Source organism: Anguilla anguilla, chromosome 4 (assembly GCF_013347855.1).
Source record: "Anguilla anguilla isolate fAngAng1 chromosome 4, fAngAng1.pri, whole genome shotgun sequence".
NCBI classification, from domain to species: Eukaryota; Metazoa; Chordata; class Actinopteri; order Anguilliformes; family Anguillidae; genus Anguilla; species Anguilla anguilla.
This window is the reverse complement of record NC_049204.1, coordinates 51,249,519-51,275,926: the sequence shown is the minus strand read 5'-3', so window position 1 is coordinate 51,275,926 and position 26,408 is coordinate 51,249,519. Positions and strand designations below refer to the sequence as shown.

The 26,408-nt window shown below is 38.3% G+C and overlaps 2 protein-coding genes across 2 annotated transcripts in view; one reads left to right on the top strand and one right to left on the bottom strand.

Annotated features, from left to right (window-relative positions):
* The window catches only part of LOC118226588 (potassium voltage-gated channel subfamily B member 2), an 80,340-nt gene extending 74,393 nt beyond the window's left edge, over positions 1–5,947 (bottom strand). The window contains exons 1-2 of the mRNA XM_035416344.1: positions 5,811–5,947; positions 3,483–4,191 (exon numbers count right to left, since the gene is read on the bottom strand). Coding sequence (XP_035272235.1) covers positions 3,483–4,064 — 582 coding nt within the window. The 5' untranslated portion in view covers positions 4,065–4,191; positions 5,811–5,947. The remainder of the gene's footprint in view (positions 1–3,482; positions 4,192–5,810) is intronic.
* A 200-nt stretch (positions 5,948–6,147) lies between these two features.
* trpa1b (transient receptor potential cation channel, subfamily A, member 1b) overlaps positions 6,148–26,408 on the top strand; it is a 56,126-nt gene continuing 35,865 nt past the window's right edge. Inside the window, exons 1-3 of the mRNA XM_035416343.1 lie at positions 6,148–6,532; positions 9,964–10,002; positions 10,108–12,762. The gene's annotated coding sequence lies outside the window, so the exon portion shown is untranslated. The remainder of the gene's footprint in view (positions 6,533–9,963; positions 10,003–10,107; positions 12,763–26,408) is intronic.

The following is a 26,408-nucleotide window of genomic DNA, read 5'->3' as shown; positions in this document are numbered from 1 at the left end:
GCCGTCCATTTTTTTTGTCATGGAATAACCCATATACAATTTTTGACAGAATACCCAAACATGTCACAACGGCACTGCATATAAACTGTACCATATACATTTGTCTTCAGAACTAAATATAGCTTGCTTATGACCCCATACAGAAGCAAGTGTCCTCTACTGTATAATAAAGTTGAAAAGGCAAAGCCATCCAAAATGACTTATAGTACAAAGAAAGAACAACAACAGCTTTTACAGTATGGGTCTCCTTAGAATCCTGTGAATGTTTTGTTCAATAATGCATTCTATCATATATCACATAAAAATGATGATTTCATGTGTATACATAAAAATCATACAACAAATCAATTATGACTGATTTTCTGGTAATCCTGTAATATTTTATAACGCATGGCTTTACTTACCTATCTATTGCATTAACCAGTATCTTAATTGTTATGGTAATCCTAATAAGAAATACATTATACACTACATTATAAACTGTGAAGATATGGTTTTGCTTTAATATTCCTAAAGGATGATTCAGAGATGCCTGCTGACACAGACTAAAGCCTTTCAAGTCTGGCTGTAATTGCGGTTGTGGAAAGGCATTCTGTAACAAAATATTTTAGGTTTTGACATATGAGATGACACTGAGATGGCTCTCAATGTGAATTAAGTCTTCATATAATAAACCTCAGATATGTTTTATCATCTTTAAAACCCATGCATTATACCGATCCACATTCATGTGTCCTTTCCTTTTTTCAGGTTTGAAGTTTGATTACAATTAAGTGTAATTTACACACAATTTGTAGCTTTTAAATTCGAAATCATTTACATTTCCCTGTGTAGTGTCATTCAATCATGCTGAGTGCTACTGCCGCCTGTTATTTTACTGTTCTGTAAGTTATGTCAGCAACATGCTGGTTGTTGTCATGACATCAATGTTACGGATTACAATGCATTTAAAATGTCACAGCACGTCAGGCAATCTACTAACTTTATTCACATGGGTGTAAAAAAGCTTCTGGAGTTTTCCTCCAGAAAATATCTGTCCTGCTTCACAGCCCTGTTTTACCTGTACCTACAGCTAACGTTTTATTAAGAGGTTAACTATTTATAGAGAATCACAGTGTGCCAAGGCACAGCATTCTCCAATGATTCACTCTCCTCTGTGAATGTTAACTATGTACAGTGCAACAAAGTACAGCATGAAAAGCAGAGAATTTCTCTTCTGGTGACCATTACATCTATTATTCATAATCAATGTTTGAGGAAAGGGCCAGTGCACTGTTATCACGCATCACTTAGACTACTCTGTCATTTGTTGTCAAGACTAGTCCCACCCCCCCCCCCCAACCGCCCATGCTCTCTCTGTCTGTTTGTCTGTCTCTCTTTCTCTCTCTCTGTTTCTCTCTCTCTCTCTCTTTCCCTGAATAAGCCTGGAATTCTACTCTTGTTGAACCTGCTGTGTGCAAATGTCAGCCACCCCAAATTTAACCTCAGTTCAAGGCAGGAGGTGTCATAAACCTGGATTCAATGTCGTCATGTTTGGATACATTCGCAGAAAGCTCCTATGAGGTAATACGATAGGCTGTTTGAGTGGCTTTGACAAAGGCCCAGCTTGCATCGTAAACACTGCTTAAAACAACCCACAAACGTCTGCAGCCAGGGGTGGTGGCATTCTTCTGGGTAGGGCATCCTAAAAAAGGCCTTCTCACGTTCTGATTGTCCTTTCAGGCACTGGTCCTCAATGCAATTTATCAGATGACGGAAGTTTTTGAATATTCTTGATTACACATTCCTAGCAGGAAAGACTAAATCACCAGAAATACTGATATATGTACAAAATAATGTACACTGCTTTAATTTAATTGATCAAAGTATGATACATACAGCTTTGCTATATGAAATTTACAGATACAATTATAGGACAGGAGAAGTCTGAACTGATAGATGCAAATTGCTGCTTCACATGAAGAAAGAGTAGAATGTTGCCAACAAAGCAGAATTCATCAAGCAAAGTGACACTTCTCAAGGAGTACAGAACGCCGGAGGTGTTGACAACAAAGCCTTTTAAATTATTGCCCACTATGCAGTGCATATTCCTGAAATGCAATATATGCAGCATGATTACAACGGTTTTGATATTTTGACTTCCAACCCCAGGGTCATAAATTAAGTGGGAAATGGAGCTGAAATCGAATCACATGTGAGCCCTGCAGCAATTGTGAAACTGTGCCGTGAAAACAGATGACGAGGCATTTCAGGAAAATGCATCCCAACTTCCCATTCTACAGTGCCTATAATGTAAATACAGCCATCTAGTCCAACAGCGGTAGTTCTTCACGTGTTAAGAAAGGCTTACCCATCTGTCAAAAGAAGATGGTTTCAGGATACAGTCCCGAGACACGAAATATAACCCCCCTGGTGTTCAAAGAACCATTCAAGGGGCTCCTAATGAATTATTGCTGATCGAATTTCAAGGATGACATGGTATGTGGAGCAAAATTTAGGAACCTCGAAAAGACTAAGGCCTAGATACTCAAGTCTGGTCCTTTTCTACCTCAGAATTAATTGATTGATCAATGTCACTGATTGGCTAGATATTCCATTTACCTGGTGTCACAGGTATAAATCAGATCCCTGAAAGGGAAAGAATGAACACCAGCAGCAGAATAGCCTCAAAGGCTTGCTATGAGATATTCTTGCACAGTGGGTAATGGCGAGAAGTCATCAATGGGTCCTCTTTAAGCTGTAGTAATACAGCTACAAATATTGGCTACAAATAATTGAAAATAAAATACAGACCCTGTACTGCAAACCTCTTGCATGCGGCTGTTATTTAAATGAGAAAACTAACGCTTTTGATGGATTATCCCTAATAAATTCAAAAAATGTGTTCAAGGATTAAGTGCCGCCAAGTGTACACAATTTAAGTCCTAATCCATATGCTAAGGTACCGAGGTCCCCTCAAATAGATCATAACCCAGGAAGACTATTACTTTTAAGAGCACTCATCCATTTTCACTTCCTCAGAGTACAATTCCTCATAACGTCAATCTGTCTTTCTTTTTTCTTTTTTCATCTAATGCTTTCTTTCTTTCTTCCTTTCTTTCTTATCAGCACCTACTGTATGTGAGCTGTGTTTACTCCTCTTGTTGTCATATTTCATAGGAGAATTCAACCATCAATTCTGTACTTTACTTCTGTGTGCCTTTTAGCTCTTTTTTTTAGTCAGACTCAGTTTGCCGGGTGAGCAAGAAGAATACCACAAGGAATTCCTTTGGAACAAAACATGCTGTCTTTCCTCTCATTAACACCAGCCTAAAATAATCTGTAGCTTTGTTTTCAAACACTAATTTAGTTCAATTGACTCCCTTCTAAGTCTGGGCAGCAAGTCCTTCCAGGAAAACCTCTTGTTACAGCAGGGTGTAAAGTTGCATGATGAGAAGACCAATCAAAAAGAACATCTGAGGTGTGGCAACCTTTCACCTTACCTTGGCAGCGACAGAGGAGCTGGGCTTCTCCAGCAGGTCCCAGAGCTTTTTCCTTTTGTCTGGGCAGCAGGTGTTATCAAATTCCCCCTCCCCCTCCCTCTCTCTCAGAGTCTCTGCCTCCCTCCTCAGCTCCTCATTCATCTGCTCCTTCTTCTGGTGGTACCGGGCCTGGCAGCACGACTCCAGGTAGATCTCATCTATGCCCCAGTAGTCAAGCTCCTGACCAAAAGAGAGGGCACACATCTCCTCCATCATGTGCAGCTTCCCCGTTCGGTAAAAATTCAAGATGGAGGTGAACGCCCCCGGGTGCCTGTCGAAGAAGTACTCGTTCTCGTTCAGGCTGTAGTCATCACAGACCTCCATTAAGGATTCATGGGTGTTGCAGTCTCTGAGTTTCCCCAGCCTGGTCCGTGGGAGCCTGTCTAGAGTCCTCCACAGCACCTCATGGTTCAGCCCGCCCACGTTGATGCGGACCCTTCTGGAGCGGGCTTTGGTCCGGATGATCTCGATGGGTTCTGGTGGAAGGGAGCCTGGGGCCCGGGGGCCGCTCTTCGGTGCACCAGAACCAGCCTTTTCGGCCATGACTGCTTGATGAAAGTACAACACTTACCAGGGAATTTTTTAATAAATAAAACAACCCACCAAAAAGACCGTGGAAAAAAACCGTAATAGCTTATGTTGGATCCTCTTCAGACAAGACCCTCCATGGCTGAAATGAGAAAGAAAATAAGGAAGGTCATTTTAGATTAGTTGTGGAAATTAAGATGATGAAAATAGCCTTCTGTTCTTAATTTTGCATGGGACTGGTTGTGAATAAGACATATCTGATAAAATTTTAAGACTATTTATTATGGGTCCAAGCAGCAAAGAACCCCATTGTCTTTGTTCAGATTTGAATTGTTATTTCTGTTTATAATTTGATAAAATCAATAAATAATAATTTGCATAAATCTTTAAAAACAACCTGATATCACTCCAAATACCCCACCTCACAAACATACACCAAACCTACACAATTGGCTTCTTTTGTATGCAAAATACGTTTTTATCATTGTCCACTCAAAAGATGGGAGGTTTACATTTGACTTTATATTTAGCAGTCCGTCGAGTAAATCCCAACGCGGAGTATTTAGCTGGTTTATATTTACTGCACTTACGGGACTTTGTAATAGCTGTGCTATTTAAAACTTCCACCAAGAAGTTACGGCCAACGTTTGATAGTAAGACAGCGCTCAAAGTGCAGACCCCATTTAATTAAAACAATTCCTCATTCCACCCCACGCGCATTTACCTTTACCTGCAATTTATACAGCCATTATCTCCCTGCCACATTCAATAGGCTATAAATTATGCGCGTAACGTTTTATCTTCTCATGATTACGGTTAATGTGTCATGACGGATATAGATGAACCAAACTAGTTTTTCAAAAAGTTGAAATGATCGGCATTTAACTGTTCCTCATTTAAAAGGCTAAATAGAGGAAAGCGCATGCGGTGGCTTTACTGACCGTATCCACGCAAACAGGAAGCCAAAAATGATGCATTCCCTTTCTTCTTTGTGCAATTACTTTTGTTCTGAAAGCCGTATTAGTGTTTTATTTACGAAAATATACTCATAGATAAGTAGCCTATAAAGCGTTTTATTCATTAATGTGGCCATTCCTTCTGTGCAGTGCAGTTTGCTGGCACCGTACGATGGCTGGAACTGTGAAGATGCAACAGTTTTTATAGCCCCTGCTGTGGCATGTTTCAGCGATGAAATATAGAGCCTGAGGTAAATGGATGCTTTCTGAATGTCATACGGTCCATTCAAGTAAAGATGTATTGTTTTAGTTTAGTCATGTTAGTTGAGATATCATTCAGTTTTTTTATTAATTATTATATTTAGGGGAAGCTTTAAAAAATATAATATATAAAAAATCGAATCTCGGGGCCGTTTATTAAGTACTATTCAGTCATAGTAATTAATATAATACAAACACTGTAAAACTTATCAAAGCTTCTTTTCCAGGCTAGGCGTTTAGGCTTGTAGACTATAGGTTTTCATCATCCCCGAATATATTTTTTTCGAGGAAAATACATTTTGTGTAACCCATGCTCAATAATACACCCACCTTTGTATTTTAAATCCAACATTTCAAATACTGTAATACGTGCCTATAAACCAATGGCCAATATATCGTATAGGCTACATGCATTTTGTACAGCCGTGTAACAGAGTAAAACATTTAGTTCTACTCCTCTACAAAGTAACGAGAAAGGGTGAGTACAACGCAGTCGTACTGCATTTTCTAGTCTTCTGAATGAACTCAAATAAAGGCATCTTACCTTGTCGAAATAAACCACCTTTTGCATAAAAACACCTCTTTCAACAACGAGAGGGGAAAAGAACGGGTTCGGGATTCCCTTCGCCAGCCGGCTACGATTCCAAGCCTTCAGTGGAAGCTTCGCTCACTGGATATGTGTCCCACATTGTGCTTTTAAGAATAAAAAATAAAATAAAAAAGAAACAATTAGGCGCCTTAAAATACAGAACTACGAAGAACCGCCGTTCTTGTCTTGAGAAAAAACTGATGGGCAGAGAATTATCTCCATCGGTTGTTGATATGGTAAAATGGGATGTCTGCGGATGTCGAGCGTGGGATATACACACCGTGGAGTGAACTGCAGAGAGGCACACAGCATAGAGAACGGCGAAGCTAGTGCCACATGAGCTGCATCACAACCTAGAGGTGAAACCTAATTGGATTGGACTGTACACCTCAAAGGGCAATAGCAGCACTTCAACGAAATCAAGAAGAGTTTTCCACATACAAAAGGGAATCATTATCTGCGCGATACCGTCATGTTAATTTGGGTAATTTTATTTTGATTTATTAAAATGTAAATAATTAGCATCGATTTCATTCACCACATCCAACATCCAACGCGCGATATAACAATCCCGATACTGGTTGAAAAGTTCTGAATATATTCCTAGGCTATTTTTATCCTGTAAATGTGTCTGTCATACACTGTATCGCAGACAATATAGCCTACAATACTTGACGGTAAGTGGAAACTACCACTGTTTCAGTCAATGAAATACACCTTGTCGTAGCCTACAGGCGGTGCATGACAATTTCTTTTAAATGATTTCTCACCGTGAATGTAATAATGATTGCATGATTATGTATGGTTGCTATGGAGCTTTTACTTTTTAAGTGTCTCCGAATAGTTATATTTCAATGTGTACGTTGACCTGTCAACTTTAAAAATCGCATATAGTCTACATAGCCAGTGCATATGGTCACTGGGTGGAATGTAAGGCGCAGTGTCTACCAACCTAAATGAAACATTAATGTCAAGGGCCCAAATGAATGAGAATGTTGAACTCAAGTATTTCTTTGGTGTAAAGGAATGTAAGGCAACCAGGAAGCTTTGTAATACAAACCGCTTAGTGCTTAGTTTTTTAACAGAAACTTCTAAGCCTGTTAAACCAGAGCTGGCAAGGCAATTAATGTTTAGTAATAAAGGTGCATGCCATTGGAAGTATAATGTGTAGTACCCTACAGTGAATATGAGAGGCATAATATATGAGGGACAGTGAGTATTGCAAGGCATGCAGAGCTTGACTAACCATGAGTCATGAAAATCATCAAAAGGCTATTACTTGTGTAACCACATTTAATTATACTGTTCTTACTTATTCAATTTGATTGCTTTTGGCCCACTGACTTAAGAGATGTGTGAACAATTTTACATTTTGATATTACAACAGTTTATTGCAGAGTATTCATGTTTAACAAATTGATGAGGGCTTTCTTTTTAAGTGTAATGACTGGTGAAATTTGAACCAGTTTGGTAAAAGATCTGTTTGGCGGAGTGGGAACAAGCCTGTGCTGTCTTCCAGTGCATGTGCTGTTGGCTTTTTGTCACACCACAGGCCACTAGTGACCTGCATAGTTTTCTGAGGAGTACACTTGTGCACAAGCAACTTCAGCAGACAGACTCCTGGTGCCCAAATGATTAGTAGCATCCCACTTAAGTGATGAGATTACCACAATCCCAACAATTTAAATACTCCCTCCCCTGCTTCAGTCAAATAACATGACTATGATCCAAAACCGGAGTACACATCCATATACTGGAACCAAATGTATCACCAGAATCAACCATCCAGCAGCCTTCTATTGAAAAAAAATGTTTAAAATGGAATTACTGTATGTCCATAAATATAGGAATGTTTTAATAACTATTTGACATTAATGTCAACAAAGACCAGCATACATATTTAACGTTGCATGAACTTTTGCTTTTGACCACAGCTGACTTTTGTTACATATGCAGTGCTGTTGTTTTATTCATTGGACGTTAACCTGTCAGATCACATGTCAATTACATTAAAACAGCATTACAACATTACTGAAACTCAGACACGCATCTAGAATATACCTGTGCTTGCTCAAGGTTTCCTTCACAAACATTTAGTATGCTCAGATTACAATTTCTTTGTCTTATGTGACTAAAGACCTTTTCCAGCAGTGACTGTATGAGGGGCTTCAGGGCAGCATTAATTAGCAAATCAACCATCCATGTACTTATTGTGTCACATTAAAATAACAAGAAGAATATGCTCTGTGTGGTAGCTGGCTTTTCGAAAGGTCAGACAGGCCATGGCGTTGCAAACATTTGCTTCTCTTGATTAAAATACAGTAGTGCCTAAGATGTATCTTTATGGTTAAAGGTCCAGGAAACTGGATTCAATTTGTGGTTATATTCCCCAGAAGTGACAATTGATTGTCTTCTTAATATTTCTTTCAAGTTTTTAACCAAATTATAACTAATAAATTGTAATAAACACTTAGATTTTTGTGACTTGCTCAGCAGACAAAGACAGAGGGGGCGTGTATGTTGCGCTCATTAACATTCATATTCGTAAGACATATCATATGTAAACCATTCCTCATGGCTAGCTAGGTTAGAGTTGGTTTGAGCAGTAATCTTACACTACCAAACAAAACGAAAGAAAGCAACATAAACTAGGCTTTAACATCATTTAGTTAAACCTCAAGATCATTCATTGTGTAATAACGTTGTAACACTGAGCTAATGTGCACACTATTGCAGCCTCAAACTCTGGACATTACATCCGAATAAAGAAAGTCTTTGATACCACATGTCTAAGCTTGAAAGCTATTTAATCGTCCCTAGCTAATGGTAGGCCTACTTACCGATCCACAACGTTCTGTGACCACCACCATCCATCAAATTCCGGGTGATAATAGGCACTGCAAATACTAACTCTACGTGTTATTGTAATATTGCTGTGCCCATAGGCTCCAGAAATAATACCTATGTCTTGTACGGTAGGTCTCTTCATTTTTGTGAAATGAAAAAAAGTATATTGCTTTCTCCACAATTTCACTGGACTTAAGGTTTTGGTTATGTAACTAACACCCAGTTAACTCTGTCCACTAAAAACCTGATGTTTAGCCAGGGGGGAAAGCAAGTTATTTTCAGTGAAAAAAAAAATTCTACATTTTAATTAAAGGCCTGATTCAATCTTCACAGAAAGAATATATGTCCTTAGCCTCCAAAAAGTGAAGGATGTAATTTAGTATTGAAGGCCTATCATTTTCTTCACCTTTGTTGGAAGATGGCTGAATGGCTGTGTGTCTGGTCATTCATAAAAACACCAGCGAAAACACAAAATAAATAGTTTTACAAAGGGAATACTGAGTGGCATACAGTATCTGCCTAAGACAGTTGTGTAGCCTGAAATGTTGAGCTCTACATGATAACATCGTCAGTGTGACAATGCATACTGATAACTTAGACTAGGCTCAAATAGAATACTGGTGTTTTCACCTCCACTGTCATCATGTGGTGCAGATATGGGTAATGTTCTACAAACTTTTCAGCAAATCATTTGTTCACAGGCTACATTCTTCCACTGTTAGGTTTTTGTTAGGCAGAGTAAGAAGATAAATGTCACAACTGACAGTTTTCCATCTGATAATGTACTCTACACTAGCTACAGGCTGCTGTTTGTGTATCCCATCGCCTCATGCCTAGTGCACTCATTACACATTTAGCCCAGATTTTCCTCTGTTCATTGACAAGTTTTCTACAATTACTGTTGAATATTGCTGCATTCATACAGTGATGTTGTCCCTTGGCCTAACACCTTTAATCCTTTCATGTATCAGTGCAAATAGATGAAATGACTCATGTGAACACTTATAAAGCAAGACACACAGTTATTGAATCCTAGGTGAGCGAGCTTGTTATTTGCCTGTCAGACTGTAAAGCCTGGGCAGTGGGTATCATAAGGGGCTCCACATCCACAGCACAGTTTTGCAAAAATAAGTTTAGAGACTCGGGGGCAGTTTAGTAAATTACATCTGTGCCATCCAAAAACAGTCAAATTGGCATTTCATTTTAGTGCAATATTAGAATGCAACCACAAATGCAACCAACCTTGTTGATCTCTCGCCAGAAACCCTTCCTGCCACCTTCAGGAGGAGATGACAGATATGTGAGTCCTCCGATTCACGTGACGCCTATTCTCGCTATTTTTCCACACGCTGCAATTCACTGCCAATCAATGAGGTCACTACATTCTCACTTTGTGCATCTGCAGGCACCTGGTCTAACCAGCAGTGGCTGCTAGAGAGCAAGGAGCGCCATGGATGTAGCTGGCTTACCCCCAGTTGATGCCTCACCAATGTGGACCTCCGGCCATCGCCGGCAGTGGCGCACCTGGGACGCAACCACCCTGTTGCAGGGCCCACACTTTGCTTTGAATGGAGCGTCTTTACAGCGTGTTCATGGGGGTTGGGTATTTGACTAAAACTTCAATCAATGGAGCTCAGTCAATGTATTAGTAAACTTTATAGCAAATGTACTTTAATTATTTTCTTCTAGACCTGCTGCTAGAGGTGGCAAGGGGGAAGCAAGGAGAGGGAGGTAGAGAGAGAGGGGGAGAGGGAGACGGAAAGGGAGGTGGAGGGTGACAGGCAGGTGGAAAAGGAGCAAATTTCTGCACACTTTCTCCACCTCTAAAGACCCATAATATCATTTGGTTACCAAGTATTTTTTTGGAGTCTCTAAATGGCCTTTTTGGAAACCCGCCTAGACATAGTTCAGATGGTGGTACTGTCATCGGATTTGAACCAGGATTTCTTCAGTGTTGTGGCTGTGGCTCAATTGCAACTGACAAGGCACAGCGACAGGCATCTGTATCCACTAAAAAAAAAAAAAACATTTTAGGTGAGGAAAAACTTTCGCTTTGACTGTGTTTGAGCTTCTGTTGCTTTGTTTCAGTAAAATTTTGAGTAATTCTGACTCTGGGAAAACAAGCTCCCAAGGGTTGCCTACTGTAGTAGTCAAAAGCGTTCAAGAATAGTACCAATTTTATTTTGGTATGTCATTTTCAGGCTTGTGATAAAAAGAGTGGGGCTGCTGCTATAGAAGGGGTTAAAAATTGAACAGGTTATTGGGTGCAGCATTGTGTGTGAGATGGTGTCAAGGGAATTCAAGATGTTTTAGCACTGTTGTTAAAGTTTGATGAGGAGAAGGGTCTACGGATGATTCTTATGGGGCATCTATAAAAACAACACAGGCCTGAAAGAGTAGATGACCAAATTCAAGCATACTGTAACAATTTTCACACCAGGAAATTAAATAAGAACTGAAACTAATAGCATGAGTTATTTCAATAATCCTTTTGATTAAAACAATAAACATTTTATTTAAGGAGCCAAATCATACACATAAAAATATCCAGTGTTAATTCATCTCACACAGCGTTAATTCAACTCTTAACAGTTAACGTGTTCCGTCTCTGGAATGTGTCTGCCAACTATATTTATGACTATTCTGAGAAGGATGTTTGCAATCTAATAAAAGGAGGAAGCTTAATTTTAACCAATGTAAGAATTTAAAACTATTTTAACCATTCATTAGGTGCCTGAAAATGGTTTTATGATGGTATTAGCAAGAAATTCATCATGATAATGACAGCCAGTTCTTTCCTCCATACATTGTTGTGACTTATTCCAATCAAGCCAGAAAAAGTCAATACATTTCAACATGTCAACTATTTTTTCCTCTGCTTGATAAATACTGTACAAAATGTTGCCTGCAGTAAGGTTGAAATGATGAATTATTAATTTCTGAAGCTATTTAAATATCTATTGAATATATATTCAAACAATACTCAAAGGAGTTATTCATATTTCATATAGATTATTTTTCATTATTAAAATATTTCCCCTTAGGCAAGCGTTTTTTGAAACCTAATAATGAAAATGTGTATATAATTGCTTCACCTGCCATGTTCTTTCCTCGAATGACAAGCGATCAATAATGGTGTTCTGATTGACTGAATGGCTGGGCATAACTGTGTAACCCTTGATGTGCAGGCAATGCAAACAGTGATAAACAAATTAAACTTCAACTGAAATACACCTTAAACTAACGAGGAACTATAACATCGTCATGAAATAGTTTACAAAAAGTGACCTATGGGAACCCCTACAGCTGTACAAAAATATATTTAGATGACATCTAATTCCAAAGAATCTGTTTAGAAAACAATCTGCCTAAAGTGGAATGTCTGTGTTTTGTTGTTACTGTTAAAAAAGCAGGCCATGACCAAGACAGAGTTCTTTCTAGAGGGGTTCCGTCTGTACTGTCCTCATTGAAATCTTCACTGATGATGCCCCATCATTGCTCCATATGTACAGCTTTAAACTGAATCTAACTACACTAATGAAATCCATACAGGGTTTCCAAATTAATTTGCATTACGCTGCCATAAACGTGAATTAATTTAACGTGACCGATTAAATGTGCTAGGCATAGATTTTCTGTGTTGCAACTGCTTTTGAATTTTACTTAATATTAAATGTGTTCTCTCATGCTATTGAAGACATACTGCAGAATTTCCACCATGAAAATATAAAATAACCATGTTAAAGCATTATCTACGTTGCTCTGGCAATCTCTGTCTTTACGCACTTTGGCCGAATTTGCGTAGCCTACCTTTACTTGAACTTTTTATATTCTAAAATGTGTTCGGGGTGTTTCTGGGAGTGGCGCTATTTTCTGCGTGGGCAGGGGTGGGTATGGCTACAAAGCTTGTGGTCTGGGATGAGATTTCAGCGCAAACAACAACGATACAGGTCGTTCAAGAACTAGAGTTAACCTTGGAATTGCTTTTCCTCGGTGGCGTCAGCTGAAAATCGCCAAGGGGATGAAGTGACGCGGAGTTGGCCTGTTTTCGGTTGGACCTGTAAGTAAAGTTATAGCTGCAGTGTGAAGCTAGCGACAGTAAGGACTTTCTGGAGAGTCTGAAATTTTCAAAATAAAAGTCCCCGCGATAAAACTAAAAATGGGTTCAAAATCATGAAATTAATTAAGCTATGCATTCGGCATAATGGAATACAGTAATCTACAATTGAATCTGCGTTCTTACTGTCGCTCATTTCACAGTACTAACGTTATCTCTAGCTATACAGCTAGCCACATTATGTTGGGCGGTGTGGGTGGGGTTGAAGAGGGAAGTGACTTCTTTGATTGTAAACACTGAACCACAACAAGGCTAAAAACACATGAATTCAGAATTCAAGGCTGTCACTGTTGTCAGATTTTACTGGTCCTGATGACCCCAAGCCACTCTTGACCTTGGTCTTAACAACACCTGACCTTAAGTTGGAGTTTTATGGATGTAAAACATATAGTACTCAATTAGGTTGTGACATCAAGTAAATGTAATGATTGATTACGCATTGTATTGTGCCTTACAGTCAATTTTGTGATGTTGTGCACTTTGTCAAGCGTGTTGTAGCTAGGAGCACAGAGATTTTTAAATGTGCCAGATCGATTGGCTTTATTGTGATCAAGTGTTCAACTTTTTAGTTTTGTATGTCACATGAAATGTCTAGTGAAACAATGTCCAGCACATTATTTGATTCTTTGATGCCAGTTTTAACCAGTGCTTCCAGCTTCACTATCCATTAAGACCACTCTTGTGAATCGCAGTGGATGATTTTTCCCCCCCGAGCACTCCACTGCACTTTGTCAGAACAAGGATGCAAATTACACAAGGTAGACAGTAGACTTCTGTAAGAAGATTAAGTGGCAGGCATCCTAGTCACAGTGACCTGAATAACAATGGGAATCATTTAACATGCAAGCATTTTCTGCAGCATTTGAGAATGTTATGAGAAAAAAGATTGCATTTAGCTTTAGTAGAAAAAAAAGAATTTACAGAATATTTGAGTTATTTTTTGCAGAGCTGGAAAGAATTTTGGCCAATGTTCTCTGATCTTCTTTATGTAAAGCCTGATCCAGTTGGATTAAAATGAAAAAACAGTTTGGAGGCTTACTTCATTAGCCTTATGTCAAATTGGGCATGGTTCATAGTTGCTGACTAAAACGTAACTTTTGTTTTATACTGCGTTTGTGAAAGGACAGTAAATGATTTTCTCATTAATTAAAACGGATTTGCATAAATACCTAACTAAAACAGCGGTACCTTATTCTTCCATGATTGCAAGATTACGAAATCTGAGTAGAGAAAAATGGGAGATTGATGATTTATGTAATGCCTGGGATTTCAACCAGGCCCCACCCTCCTCATGTTCACGATCACAATTTGGGTGGGGCTCCCATCGTAATGGGAAACAGATTCTCTTTTTAGAGCAGATCCCCCTTATAGTGTGCATTATGAAAGCCACAGCTGCTATGTTCGTCATTCTGACCACTTGCACATGTGAATGGATATATCTAAAACATGTTCTGCAATTATTTGAAGTACATATGATTCTAAATCTATAGCAAGACCAACAGCACTGATCATCTTGTCTCCATATCACTATAACATGTAACTCTTTTACTGTTAATTGAGATGTAGGCTAATTTATGCCACCACCAGCTAAGTACAGTAAATGGGAATTTATGTCATACATTTACAGTATTTATTTATTTTCACCATTGTGATATTAAATTGTGCTTTGGTGCTCATTTTGAACATTTGTGGCTACAATTGCTTTTGCTCTTCAAAGTTCAATAAATCCTTCAAAAAATAACTCTTTTTTGTGGCAATGTGCTTGCAGTTTCTGTTCAGTTATTCCGTTTTTTCTTTTGTCTCTTTGGAATGGATAGTGTCAAATATAATGTATTAGAGTAAAATAAATATTGTTTCTGATTGTAGATGATATAAATGGATTTCAATAACGTTTTGTGAGCACTAGCTCAATGTGGCATCTGTGCCAAAGCCAGCATTACTCTTCAAATGAAAATGTCACTGAAACCACAGTTCATGGTGCTAACAATAGGATAACAGGTGTATGGTCAAAAGAGCTAGCCAGGTGCAACTTTGAACTGCAGGCTCGGTTTACACATGTTTACTGGATGACCATATTACCACCAGACATGGTTACAGTAACACAGATAATTAACAGCTTTGATTTTTGACTGTGTTTAAAGGGAACATGTGGTCACCTGTTGAAACCGCTTCTCTACATCTCTCTATCACTGAAGTTCCCAAGGACATACACTGTACTGTATATCAGGTGGGTAATACTAATAAAGCATTATATGTGCTGTTAAATGAATGAATGGATAAATAAATAATCAGCACCATAGTGTTATAATATTACAAGCACTGACATGATCAGTTCATACACAGATTTCTGTAACCAATAATCTAAAAACAAAAAACACAAACATAAAAAAATATATGGTGCATCTGCATTCACTTCATAGCGTATCAGTTATATTTGCACACGAGCACAAGGTGGGTGTAACACTGCAGACACATCCTAAGCTGTCTGAGTTACCAAGACTACGAAATATTATTTTTGGAGGATAATGCATGCTAAATACTCAGTCATCATGTAGGCTTGTATCTGTGTAGGCAGTTGCCATAGAAACCCCAATTGTTGCACCATGCAGAAGTAACACTCTGGCATAATAAACTGGATCTTTTGAGAAAAACATGAAATACGCATTTGAAAACCAGTTGCCTGTTACAAATTTTCTATATCGGTAACGGCGAGATATCTTCAGTTATATCTTTTATCTAGCTGCCAATTGGGGCCAATCTTTGCTCTGAATATTCTCCTCACAGCCCATGATTGACTCTGCTGGCACACTCTTCCCCTCTTGCCCAGAGCTGTAACTGTTCCGTTATTTAATTTGCAGTAATTTGTATCTGTTGAAGAGCCTATACATCTTCCTCCCTTGTCGAGCATAAATAAATAAATCACTAAGTTGACACTTGCGAGATTTTGATGGAAGGCTTTCCTGATTCAGAAGTTAGGTAACGTGTTGACATTACAAACAAGTGTCAATTTGGCGACGATTTATTTGTATCATACCGCAATGACTAAATCCCCCTTACTTCATCTCGTGCCACCATAAGATTTTAAGATAACATATTATATTCATTTGCATGTTAATGACCTTTGGCCAATATAATAAAGTAATCAGCTTGCTAGGGCACAGGAGCGGACGACAGCCATAATTTAGCTGAGCTTGAGCTGGAGGGTGAAGCGGGCAGAACCGGTCTGTTAAATTATTATAATAAGCATCCAATCGATGCCTGATGCCTTTCTAAAAATAGCCGCCACATCAGGAATTAAATCTCGGGAAAGGAAGGTGGGAGCAGGAGTCCTGCAGCAGGACGGGGAATAAACGATGAACTCCCTATCACGTTTGGATCTGTGGCTTCCTCCCCGTTGGCCCTTGGAACGTGGAGCTGGCGGCGCAGCTCAATCGCATAGTGAGTCCTGCCTCTCTCTGCGGTGTGCGTGCCTCACCGTTACAACACTAGTGCGTCAGCCCCGAGAACGTAATAAATTAAGTAGGAAATCCAGTGAGGTACTTTTCAAAGCTGTGATTTATGGGTCTTTCAACCGCAAGGCTGAAGGAATACATTAGCGCAGCAGCCATCGGGGTTATCGCCCCGGACTAGTTAGAGGGGTGGAGGGCTATTGTCAATCGCGTGGAGGGAAAGAGACAGGGCACCTTTTCTTCTATTTCCAGTTATGGCCATGTCAAGGTTCTAGTCATCTCAACACACACCAGTGTCCTTCAATAAACTGTATTGACTTGCTGTTTCATACACTCATCAACACTTGCTCTCCTTTGTCATAACTGTCAACAGCACACAGAGAACACATAATAAATGTATGTCTATATCTATGAAGCTATATGATAGCTACAAAATGTGTGATCTAGTTGTACTGGTCTTTTCTACAGAAGGTCTTGCACCAAACAAAAATTAATCAGAGAGCCTTGAATTCAAAGTTGATTGAATTCAGCTGAGTTAGCAGGCATGTACACCAGTGAGAGAAAACTGGTTCTCTCTTTCAAAATGATGGCATGAAAATACCTTGTATATCGCAAAATAGTAATGCTTTTTTAATGTATACATGGTGCTCTGTTGGAATTCAGGCTTTCATTTGTGGTTATCATAAATGAGTGTTGCTTATTTCTAAAAGAAAATGCAATGATTTCAGCCAAATCCCCTTTCTCTAAAAATAAATAACAGCTTTTTACTGTTATTTGAGAGCAGTACAATAGTGTAATAACACTGTTATGTAACTTAAATGTGGAAGTGCTGATGTAAAGGGTTTGACCTTGACCCCCTCTGAATTCTCACCTCTCATGAGAGATAATTTCTATAGTCTCCACGAACCTGATTTTATCCCATCAGTATGCTTGTAGCAACTTCTTTGTGTGATGTCCAACACATGACTGTTGAATACTAATAAGAACTGTAGCTTGCAAGACTGTTGAGACATGATTCTATTGGCCTACATTTAAATAAACACTCACACAGTGTGATTACAAAACTTTATAAATTTGCATGCAAGCTGTGAAGAACATGAAACTCTTTTTTTCCCAGCAAAAATCTGTGATTAAGTTGCACCAGTATCCCAGTCATAATACAAGGGGAAGATGACAGCATTCAAATTCAGTTGTGCATTTTTTCATCTTAGGACATCATGCCTCTCTCATGTAATCAACAGACAATCATTTTGCTTTCTTTGACCTTGTAATGAAGCGTTTCCCCATTCAAATTTCCTTGGAATTTTCTTGGAATGTTTTGTCATAACTGGTTTGCTTATGACTCAAATATTTTTTCCTGCTACCAAATGATATTACTAATCAAAATGAACATGCTGTCATTTCATAAAGACAATTTTTCTTTTGGTACAATTTATGGGCAAGTTGGTCCTTATAGCTAGTTGCTAGCCAATTGGCAGTCCCTACACAACAAGTGCACACAACATGTGTACAGTACATTTTCCCATCCCTAGCAACATTGTTTTTCAATTTTACGGATATTGATTGTACATAGTGTCAGTTGGTTTATTTTGTGCTGTGAAACATAAGTGTATAATTTGAAAGGGCAATCTATTCTGGTTAGCCTGTGGTAAGTGTTTACTTGTATTTTTATTCCATTGCATTTTTTCTTTGGAAAAGGTCATCATAACATTGTTTCATGGTATGTGCAATCTGTCCCAACATGTGACCATCGGTAGCAATGAAAGCCTGTTTTTATGAATTCACTGTGCATCATTGATACTGTATAATTATTGGATTTTTAATGCTAACAAATAATGAATATATTAAACATGAAATATGCATAAAATGTAAAAACAAATCATTTGTTTCCATAAAGTTTGAGACCTTCGCAATATGGACAATTGTAATATGACTTACATCTTTTGCTAACAACTGCTTATTGATTTTCCATAAATTTATATACAAAAAAGACAGCATTAGTGAACATACCTGTGCTAGGATATTGGAAAGAATGATTGGAATGATGTCACATTCCAAAAGGCCAAAAATATATTTTTAAAAAATAAATAAATGGAACAGGAATGTAATACTACTACTACTATTACTACTACTACTACTACTACTAATAATAATAATAATAAAATAATAATAATTTCATTATTTTGTCGTACAATGATCTGACAGTACATTAATTTTAAAGGACATTAATGCAAGAGTTGGGAAAAGTTCTTGGAAGATGAGAACATGTTAGCCCATAGAGTATCCCAGTCCAAATTATTTTTAAACATATGAAGTCCCTTAATCCAAACAGTAACAACCCCTGGGGTCAGCTTCTTTTCAGATATGAATTAGCCCTGGAGAAATGGTACAAGGCCTCGTGTTATGTTGGAAGAAGTGGTTGAGCCAGTGGTTGGTCTTCTGTTTTCCAGGGGCTATTCCAAGGAACCCTGCATGTTTTAAGAGCTGAGCAGAATCTGAGATAGTGGAACATGGATGTACCAGGAAGGGAATGGGTTTCTTTAAGATTGTGAAATGAACAGAAGCCATTTTTGTCAAATATATCCCCCAAAGTGTAAACATTATTATTAAACCACTGAGAAAAAACAAATGATTTAGAACTTCTCAATAAAAACAATTTCTAATAAAAAATTAACTTCGAGGCTCAGATATGTGTTTTCTGGCTTCCATACGCTAAGTGAATGATTGAAAATTGGTCTCAGTTGTAATGAGGACAATTATAATGCCTAAAAAGGCAGATCCTGTAATCTAAATGGTGCAGCTATAGCTTCTGAAAAGACCAATGGTATGCCAAGTACAATTTGTACAGGTTTTATCAAGTTCCTTAAAAACGTTGAGCAGATGCACAATAGAAAGCATTGCAAATAAAAAGTTAATACAGGGGAGGGTTTTAACCATATATTATGCCATGCAAAGAGATATGCAAGAGACACTGCCTAAGCCTTTCTTCATTTTTAGAATAATTAGATTTGCCAATGGAGCTAAAAAAAGATTGAAAGGTTTTTATTTCAAGTTACTGTATGTAAAATTGGTGAAACATATCTGAATTGGAAAGGAAGATGGTAGGGTCAAGGGTGTGAAAGGGGAAGCCAAGGGGCATTAATGGATTTAGAACAGCTAATTTTATTACCAGAAAATGAGCCAAATTGAATATAAAGCATGAAGGACCAAATTTGAAAAAACTGACAAATCTGAGCAGAATGTAATTTGCATATAATAATGTGTAGTGGGAGGAACCCTTAATGCATATTGGTTTGATTTATTAATTCTTTCTACAGTAACTGCTTGGTCTAAAGGTTACATGGAGAGGGCAAATAATATTGGGGGAATTGGGCAACCTTGTCTGGCGCCTCTTTCCAAGACTAACTGGTACGGATTATGAGTGACCTGTTAAAACAGCATCGGTAGGTTTGTTGTAGAGAAATTAAATCATATAGATAAAAGACTCTCCAAAACCAAAACGCTTTAACACTTCCCAGAGATTGCCCCACTCAAGAAGATAAAAGCTTCCTCTGCATCTCAAGAAAGGACAGCGCAGGACGATTTCTGAGTGGATGTGGCATCAATAACATCAATAACATACAAATGTTGTCACAAATTGTTGGCCACTGATCAACATTGCATGCACCTTGTCTGATCATTATGTATCAATTTAGGAACAACTTTCTCAAGTCTCATAGCCAGAGCCTCTGCATAGATCTTTAGATCAGAATTTAGCAACAAAATGAGTCTGTAGCTAGAACATTGCAGAGGTCTTCTCTACTCTTAAGTAATACATACAGTAAGTGCTGACTTCTGGTCCTGGTGTAAGGTGCGGACATGTCCTACAATATCAATGTTACTGTTTCTTTTTGTGACAACAAGTTCTGCTGACCTACCATTTCTTGTGGAAATAAATCAGATAGGAATTGGACACCTGCCAATGTGACTGTCATCTAAGCACACTGATCATAATTTCCTAATTTTTCTGATTTGCGTGTCATTCAGAATGTGATATTCTTATACTTCTTTTTCATTTGAATGACGCATAACATAACATATATCACATGCGCAATCACTTTCTGCTGGCAATGGCAAATGTTAAAAGGAGTTTAATGTTGGACAAAGGCTCGGTCCGGTGGCAAAAACCAAGGTTACGTCCTTTTAATATGTATGTGTTGGGCGAAGAGTCGGTATAGGCCGAAATACAGGGGATTTTCCTTATGGACCTAAGGTGCTTTGAGAGAGGAATAATAATTCAAGCTGTTGCTTTTCGTTTTGTGTCCATTGGAGATGGCAATATGGTCGTGGCAGTGTGGTTGCTTACTGTTATATCAATTACCAAACACCTGGCGACATAGCTCAAGAGGTTAAGACCGATTGTCTGGCGGTCGGAGGGTTGCCGGTTCAAACCCCGCCCTGGGCGTGTCGAAGTGTCCTTGAGCAAGACACCTAAACCCTAACCCCTAACTGCTCTGGCGAATGAGAGGCATCAATTGTAAAGCGCTTTAGATAAAAGCGCTATATAAATGCAGTCCATTTACCATTTACCAAACACCTGTGTATGCATGCAGGTTGTTTCAAGTATAAACCATGTGAGTACAGGTATCGGATATGGGCTACTTTAAAAAGTAGATGTAAACAGGCGGTCAAAAAAATTGGATACAGGCAAAAAATCCAAATCTGCGGGCATCAAGACCTGCGGTGTAATCGTAGCCTTAGATATACCCATCTTGTGACACTTTATGTAAACTACATTGCTGGGTTTTATTTAATTTTCCAATATCATTTTCCAGTTTGCTCTTTATGCAAACTGTCATGATTCTAGGTTTATTCAATTTGGAGCTCACATAGGAACCAAGCTAATATCTGCCTAATTAAATCAAGTGCTCAGAAAAAAATCAATTTTTTCAATGCTGGAAAAAGGTTGTACAGCTCATTATAACAACACTCCCAATCAAATGAAATGATCAGAGATTGTTCATATGCTAATTAGTTGGCACAGGCCATTAGGTAATTAAACAAAACAATTACTACACAAATAATTTCCCCAAAGAGCAAGACATTTGGTATTTACAAGACCTCCCACACTTCTAACACATTGCCATGTTTAAGAGGCCTCTGTAACTTTTGCTAGACTCATCGATGATGAATGCATTTCAGGGGATGTACAGTACCTCTAATGGCTTTCCTGGCATAGAACAAGAAGTAACGGAATCAAAGTATCCACTCAGAAGCCTTGAGTGTCTGATGCATCTGTACCGAAGTTAATGAGAAAGACCAAACAGCAATATCAAGGTTCCAGCTCTTGAGTTTGCTGTTAGCTCTTGTGTTTATTAACTGACTTTAGTTGCACAAAGATGGCCTATTTTATTGTTAGTGGGGCAGTTCAGTCATTTGTATTATGATGATTGCTCTAGAACCCTCTGGAATTTATTGTGTAGATAAAATTAATTCTCTAAAATGTAATTCAAATTAACTTTACATGTGTGTTGATGCAATATATTTTGTTTCTGTGAATTTGGTGGAATGTCTAAGAGGGTGGGAAGCATGGCAAAAAAACCAAAAAAAAAAAACCTTGAAGATGTAGGTTATCCGCATAGTCTTACAGAATTACCTTTCTAAGAGCTACTTGTCTTGTCAGGTCGTGTCAGGTCAGGTGAATGTCATGTCTGGCATGGCTGTTGGCTGGTTTCTCTTACCAAGGTTTTGTTAATTACCTGATTATTTTGGATCAGTGTCAGACTAAAGTATAGTGATACACCCAAGCCAGTTGTCACAGGGTGGCATTACAGATCGGCTTTTTTTGTCACCCAATACTCGGGCTTGTAGCCTTCTCAAAAGGTCGAACAGGGACTTGCCTGGTTAACACTGCCTCTGTGCTTGTGACAGAACTGTTTTAAGGTTCACAAACTGCGCTTGGAGAATAACAAAAACCTTGCTGTTCTCATGTGCTCATTAAAATGTGTGGCCACAGGCAGCACCTACTGTACTGTTTTGATGAGACTTGAATTTAGGAGATGACTTTAACAGTGTATAAAAGAAACCAAATATTTTCTGAGGAGACTTTACAGCTTTATATCAAACTGTCCAAGGGAGAGAGGGAAGTGCATTTAAATGTCCTTTCTAGTTGGAGAAGTGTTCTGAAGTCAGGAGGTGGGGTGGAGGTAGGAGGAGGATGGGAGATTTGGGGGGGGGGGGGCTCAAAATTTATTTTAAGTGGCTGCTTTATCCTGTTATCTCAGCAAGTGGCCTCATCACTTATTAAAGCCACGGCGCTATTTTTTTCTTAAATTCAGGACTGACAGAGTAACTGAAGTCAACAATAAGGAACAGACTGAAATGACCCCTGGGAAGAACAGAAGCATTAGCGTGTAACCTTCAAACTAAAATATTACATGGAACCAAAATATGACAAACAATGTCAAATTAAAATCATAAATGTCTGTCAAAATGAAACCATTATATTATGAACTGGTTTAAAGTAAATACTCATATCTGTTTTAATTCCATTATTTCTGATATAATTTATGAGTAAAATAGATGTGTGTCTTGATGGGCACACGTGCTGAATGAGTACTCAAATACAATTTTGGGTTGTTTAATATTTTCAAGAACTGCACATGATAATTAATTTAGATAATACCAATATCTTTGGGATATATTTGGGTGGGAGATGTCAGGTGTCTAGTTTTTAGATTGCCACCTGTGAAAACAGACAATATAATTTGACCTGCCAGACTTCTATCTGTCTGCTTCTCCCTTACAGGCATTGAAATGAATGTCTTTGGTAATTGGAGCCTTGCTGGAGGTTGTTTAAATGTAAACAAACCTGAGGTGTCCTGGAGAGTTTTCTCCTTTGAAAGTTTTATGACTTTATCACCTTCTGAAAGAGACACAGGGCACCCAAACGATGGACACATACAAATCCAGTTTCAAGCATAAACCAAGGTGGTGCTGTTTGGTGTTGTAATGTGGAAAATATGCCTGATGGTAAAAATTTCGACTGGCCTGATTTAACAGTTATTTGTCTACAAAAATCACCTCTTGTTGTCAAAGGCAGCAGTAAACCTCCATGTTTAGTAGCCAGCTGGGTTACTTCCTAACATATTCATGTTTTATCTTATTATAAAGACTGTAAGACAATACATATTTTGATAATAATATAATCATGCTTCCAGCAACATGAGGCAACTTTAATATGTACATTTCTCAGCTTTCAGATAAGTCCTCCACTGATCCTGCTATCATAGCTGTGCTCTTCCACACCTCAGCCAATCAGCACAGCCATGTTGAACCTCTCTCTCTCTGGACCATTCTCCCTCATAGAACAACTTAGAACTGCAGACTTTTCTGTGCTATGGAGAGTTTTGTTGCTTAACATAGCCAGTTAAGATCAGTCGTGGTGATCATTCGGGTTTTAGTTGCTGTTGCCATCTGAGGAATCTGATCTTTGCATCTGGGTCCTTTTTTTTGGTACGTTTTTTTGGCATTTTCATCCCTGCCTTTTTAAAATATTTTGCTGTCTTTTGGTCTTTTAAATTTGATCTTGGTGTCCTTGCAGCTATTTTGGAAGGTCCGTGGTTGGTATATTCATTCCTTTTATCTGGTTGTGAGTTGTACATTTTGATAAAGGTTGACCCAACAGTTGCCCTACCTATCAACAAATGTGGAAATTGAATTGATAATTAATATCTGTAATAATAATTGCTAAATTAAATCAAATTAACAAATTATCAAATAATTTCTGTGTTGAATAAGTGGGAAGTCTTAACTGTTGATACACTTATGTTCGGTATTCGGAGTGCCTGGGTTAACTGTTAAAATTGCCGGATTCAGAACATAAGAACACTTTACTCAATCATCACTGTGATGGCAGGGAGTATCAGTCATGCATGCCTATGGGTTTACACAATATCAAAATCAGGGTCAGTGCTTTTTGGAGAGTGTTCAGAAGTCGGTAAAAGGTCAGGTGACACAAATAATTCATATAATGTGTTGGTGGCATACTTCATCACACTGTGTATCAGAGGTTTACTTCTAATGTACTGCAAAAATTAGATAGTGATTCTGAATTCTTGCTGATTCATGCCTGACCTGTCCTTTCATAAAAGTGACTGGCAACTAGCAAGTCATTTTTTGCATTTTTCTGAGTCACATCTCAGCATTTTCAAACTGAGATGCATGAAGAGATGAGATTGGAGCTATTTTCAATGCTGTGAAGGCGAGTTGTTTCCTATAGCTGTGTGCAAACCAGTAGAAAAAAAATCATTCTATGTCCACGGTTGAACCAAAGGAAGCAAAGTTCCCTACTGGGTATCTGGGTTTTCATTTCATAGAGAATAGGGGAGGAGATGGACAGAACGTATGGTTTTATGAGTAGTTTAATGCTGATGAACTGATCTCTCCTGTTTCATTCTGGCCTTAATTGGAACAGGCTCTCAGGTATGTAACCCACACCTCCTTTGCGTGATGTCAACCTTAGTCCTGTTATTTACTTAAAGAGAAAAAGAGGTAATTAATGTAATGCACTTTAATCATGGTACATTTCCTTGAATGTTTAATTGCATGTTTATTGTTGTACTCAGTACTGTTTGCGCGATACTGTATGTCAGCATATCACATTTCTCTGATTAGTAATTAAAGAAAAAAGATTATTGAGAAAATGATGAATTTTTTGCAGCATAAATTGATACATTATGCTATACACAAAATACTAATGAACCCCCCCCTTTAAAAAAAATCATACTGTACATTCATTATCAAACTCAAAACCATACATTTGTATCATGCCTTTTTAATCATTAGGCTGTAGCCTAAATCATGCCTTATCTCATGGCTTGATGTTGCAATGAACACCACATTAAACAAAGTGCACTTGTACATTTGATGTGATCGCTTCTATCCTGATGCCCATAAATGGAGTTTCACAGGCAGTGTATACAGCATGGCTACTAAAACTGCCTGCAGCACATAAAAGCTGCAGATACAGTGGATTGATCGCTATATCACATCCCTGCCGGATCTCTGATTCTACAGACTGAGGAATGTAGTATTTTTTAATGTAGAAGTTGTAGGCTGTGTGTATTTCTCCTGCCTGATTGGCTCACGCGTGGTGACTTGGTGAGTATGCAAGATTCTGTTGGAGTGGTATTTGTGAGCCAAGCGAGGGGAGATGTTCCCTCAGGCCCAGGCAGAAAAACCACTATCCGTGACATTAATTTGTCAGTATGTGAGGTCTTGATGAAAGTTGCTTTGCTGTGCCATGTTAGTGAATGATAAAAAATGATTCTGGCAGCTAATAATGTCAATAATTTCTCTGAAAAACTTTGCTGTACCATATTAGATTAGTAAACTAGATAGGTAATGTGTTTATTTTCTATAATCTTTCAGACCTGCTGCTGCTAGAGGTTGCAAGGCAACAGCAAGGAGAGGGCGGTGGAGAGGGGAGGGGGAGAAGGAGAGGGAGGGGGAGGGTGGCAACCAAGCCCTGATTATATCATATAAAGGATATGGAATTTTATACCTCTAATATCCCATAATATCACTTGGTTACCAAGTGTCCTTTTGGAGTCTGGAGTCAAATGACTTTTTTGGAAACCAGCCTAGACATAGCTAAGAAAAAACAATGCAGAATGCTCAATTTGGTGGTATTGGCATACGATTTTAACCAGCATTGTAGTTCTGGCTAAGCATTGTGTTTCTTAGCCCACCATGTACAGCCTCAAGCATCTGTATCCACTGAAAAAAAAAAAAACTTTTAGTTGAGAAAAAAAAAAAAAAAACTTTCATTTCCACTGAATTTGAGCTTCTGTTACTTTGTTAGTAATATTTAGAGTAACTCTTGGAAATCAAACTCCTAAGGGCTACCTCTCATAAGAGACCATTCATATGCCTGTAGTCAAAAAAGTTCAAAAATAGTAACCATTTTATTTTAGGTGTGTCATTTTCAGGCTTGTGTTAAAAAAAGGGGGGGGGGGGGGGGGGGGTGATACGTAAGAAGTTAAACATATATGAATTGTTTAATTACTAATCAAAAATTGTGAAGTACAAAAAAATAAGTCTGTCATGTTTCAAGTGAAATGTTTGCATTTGCCGAAAGTCTCAAAAGGCAGAAAACCA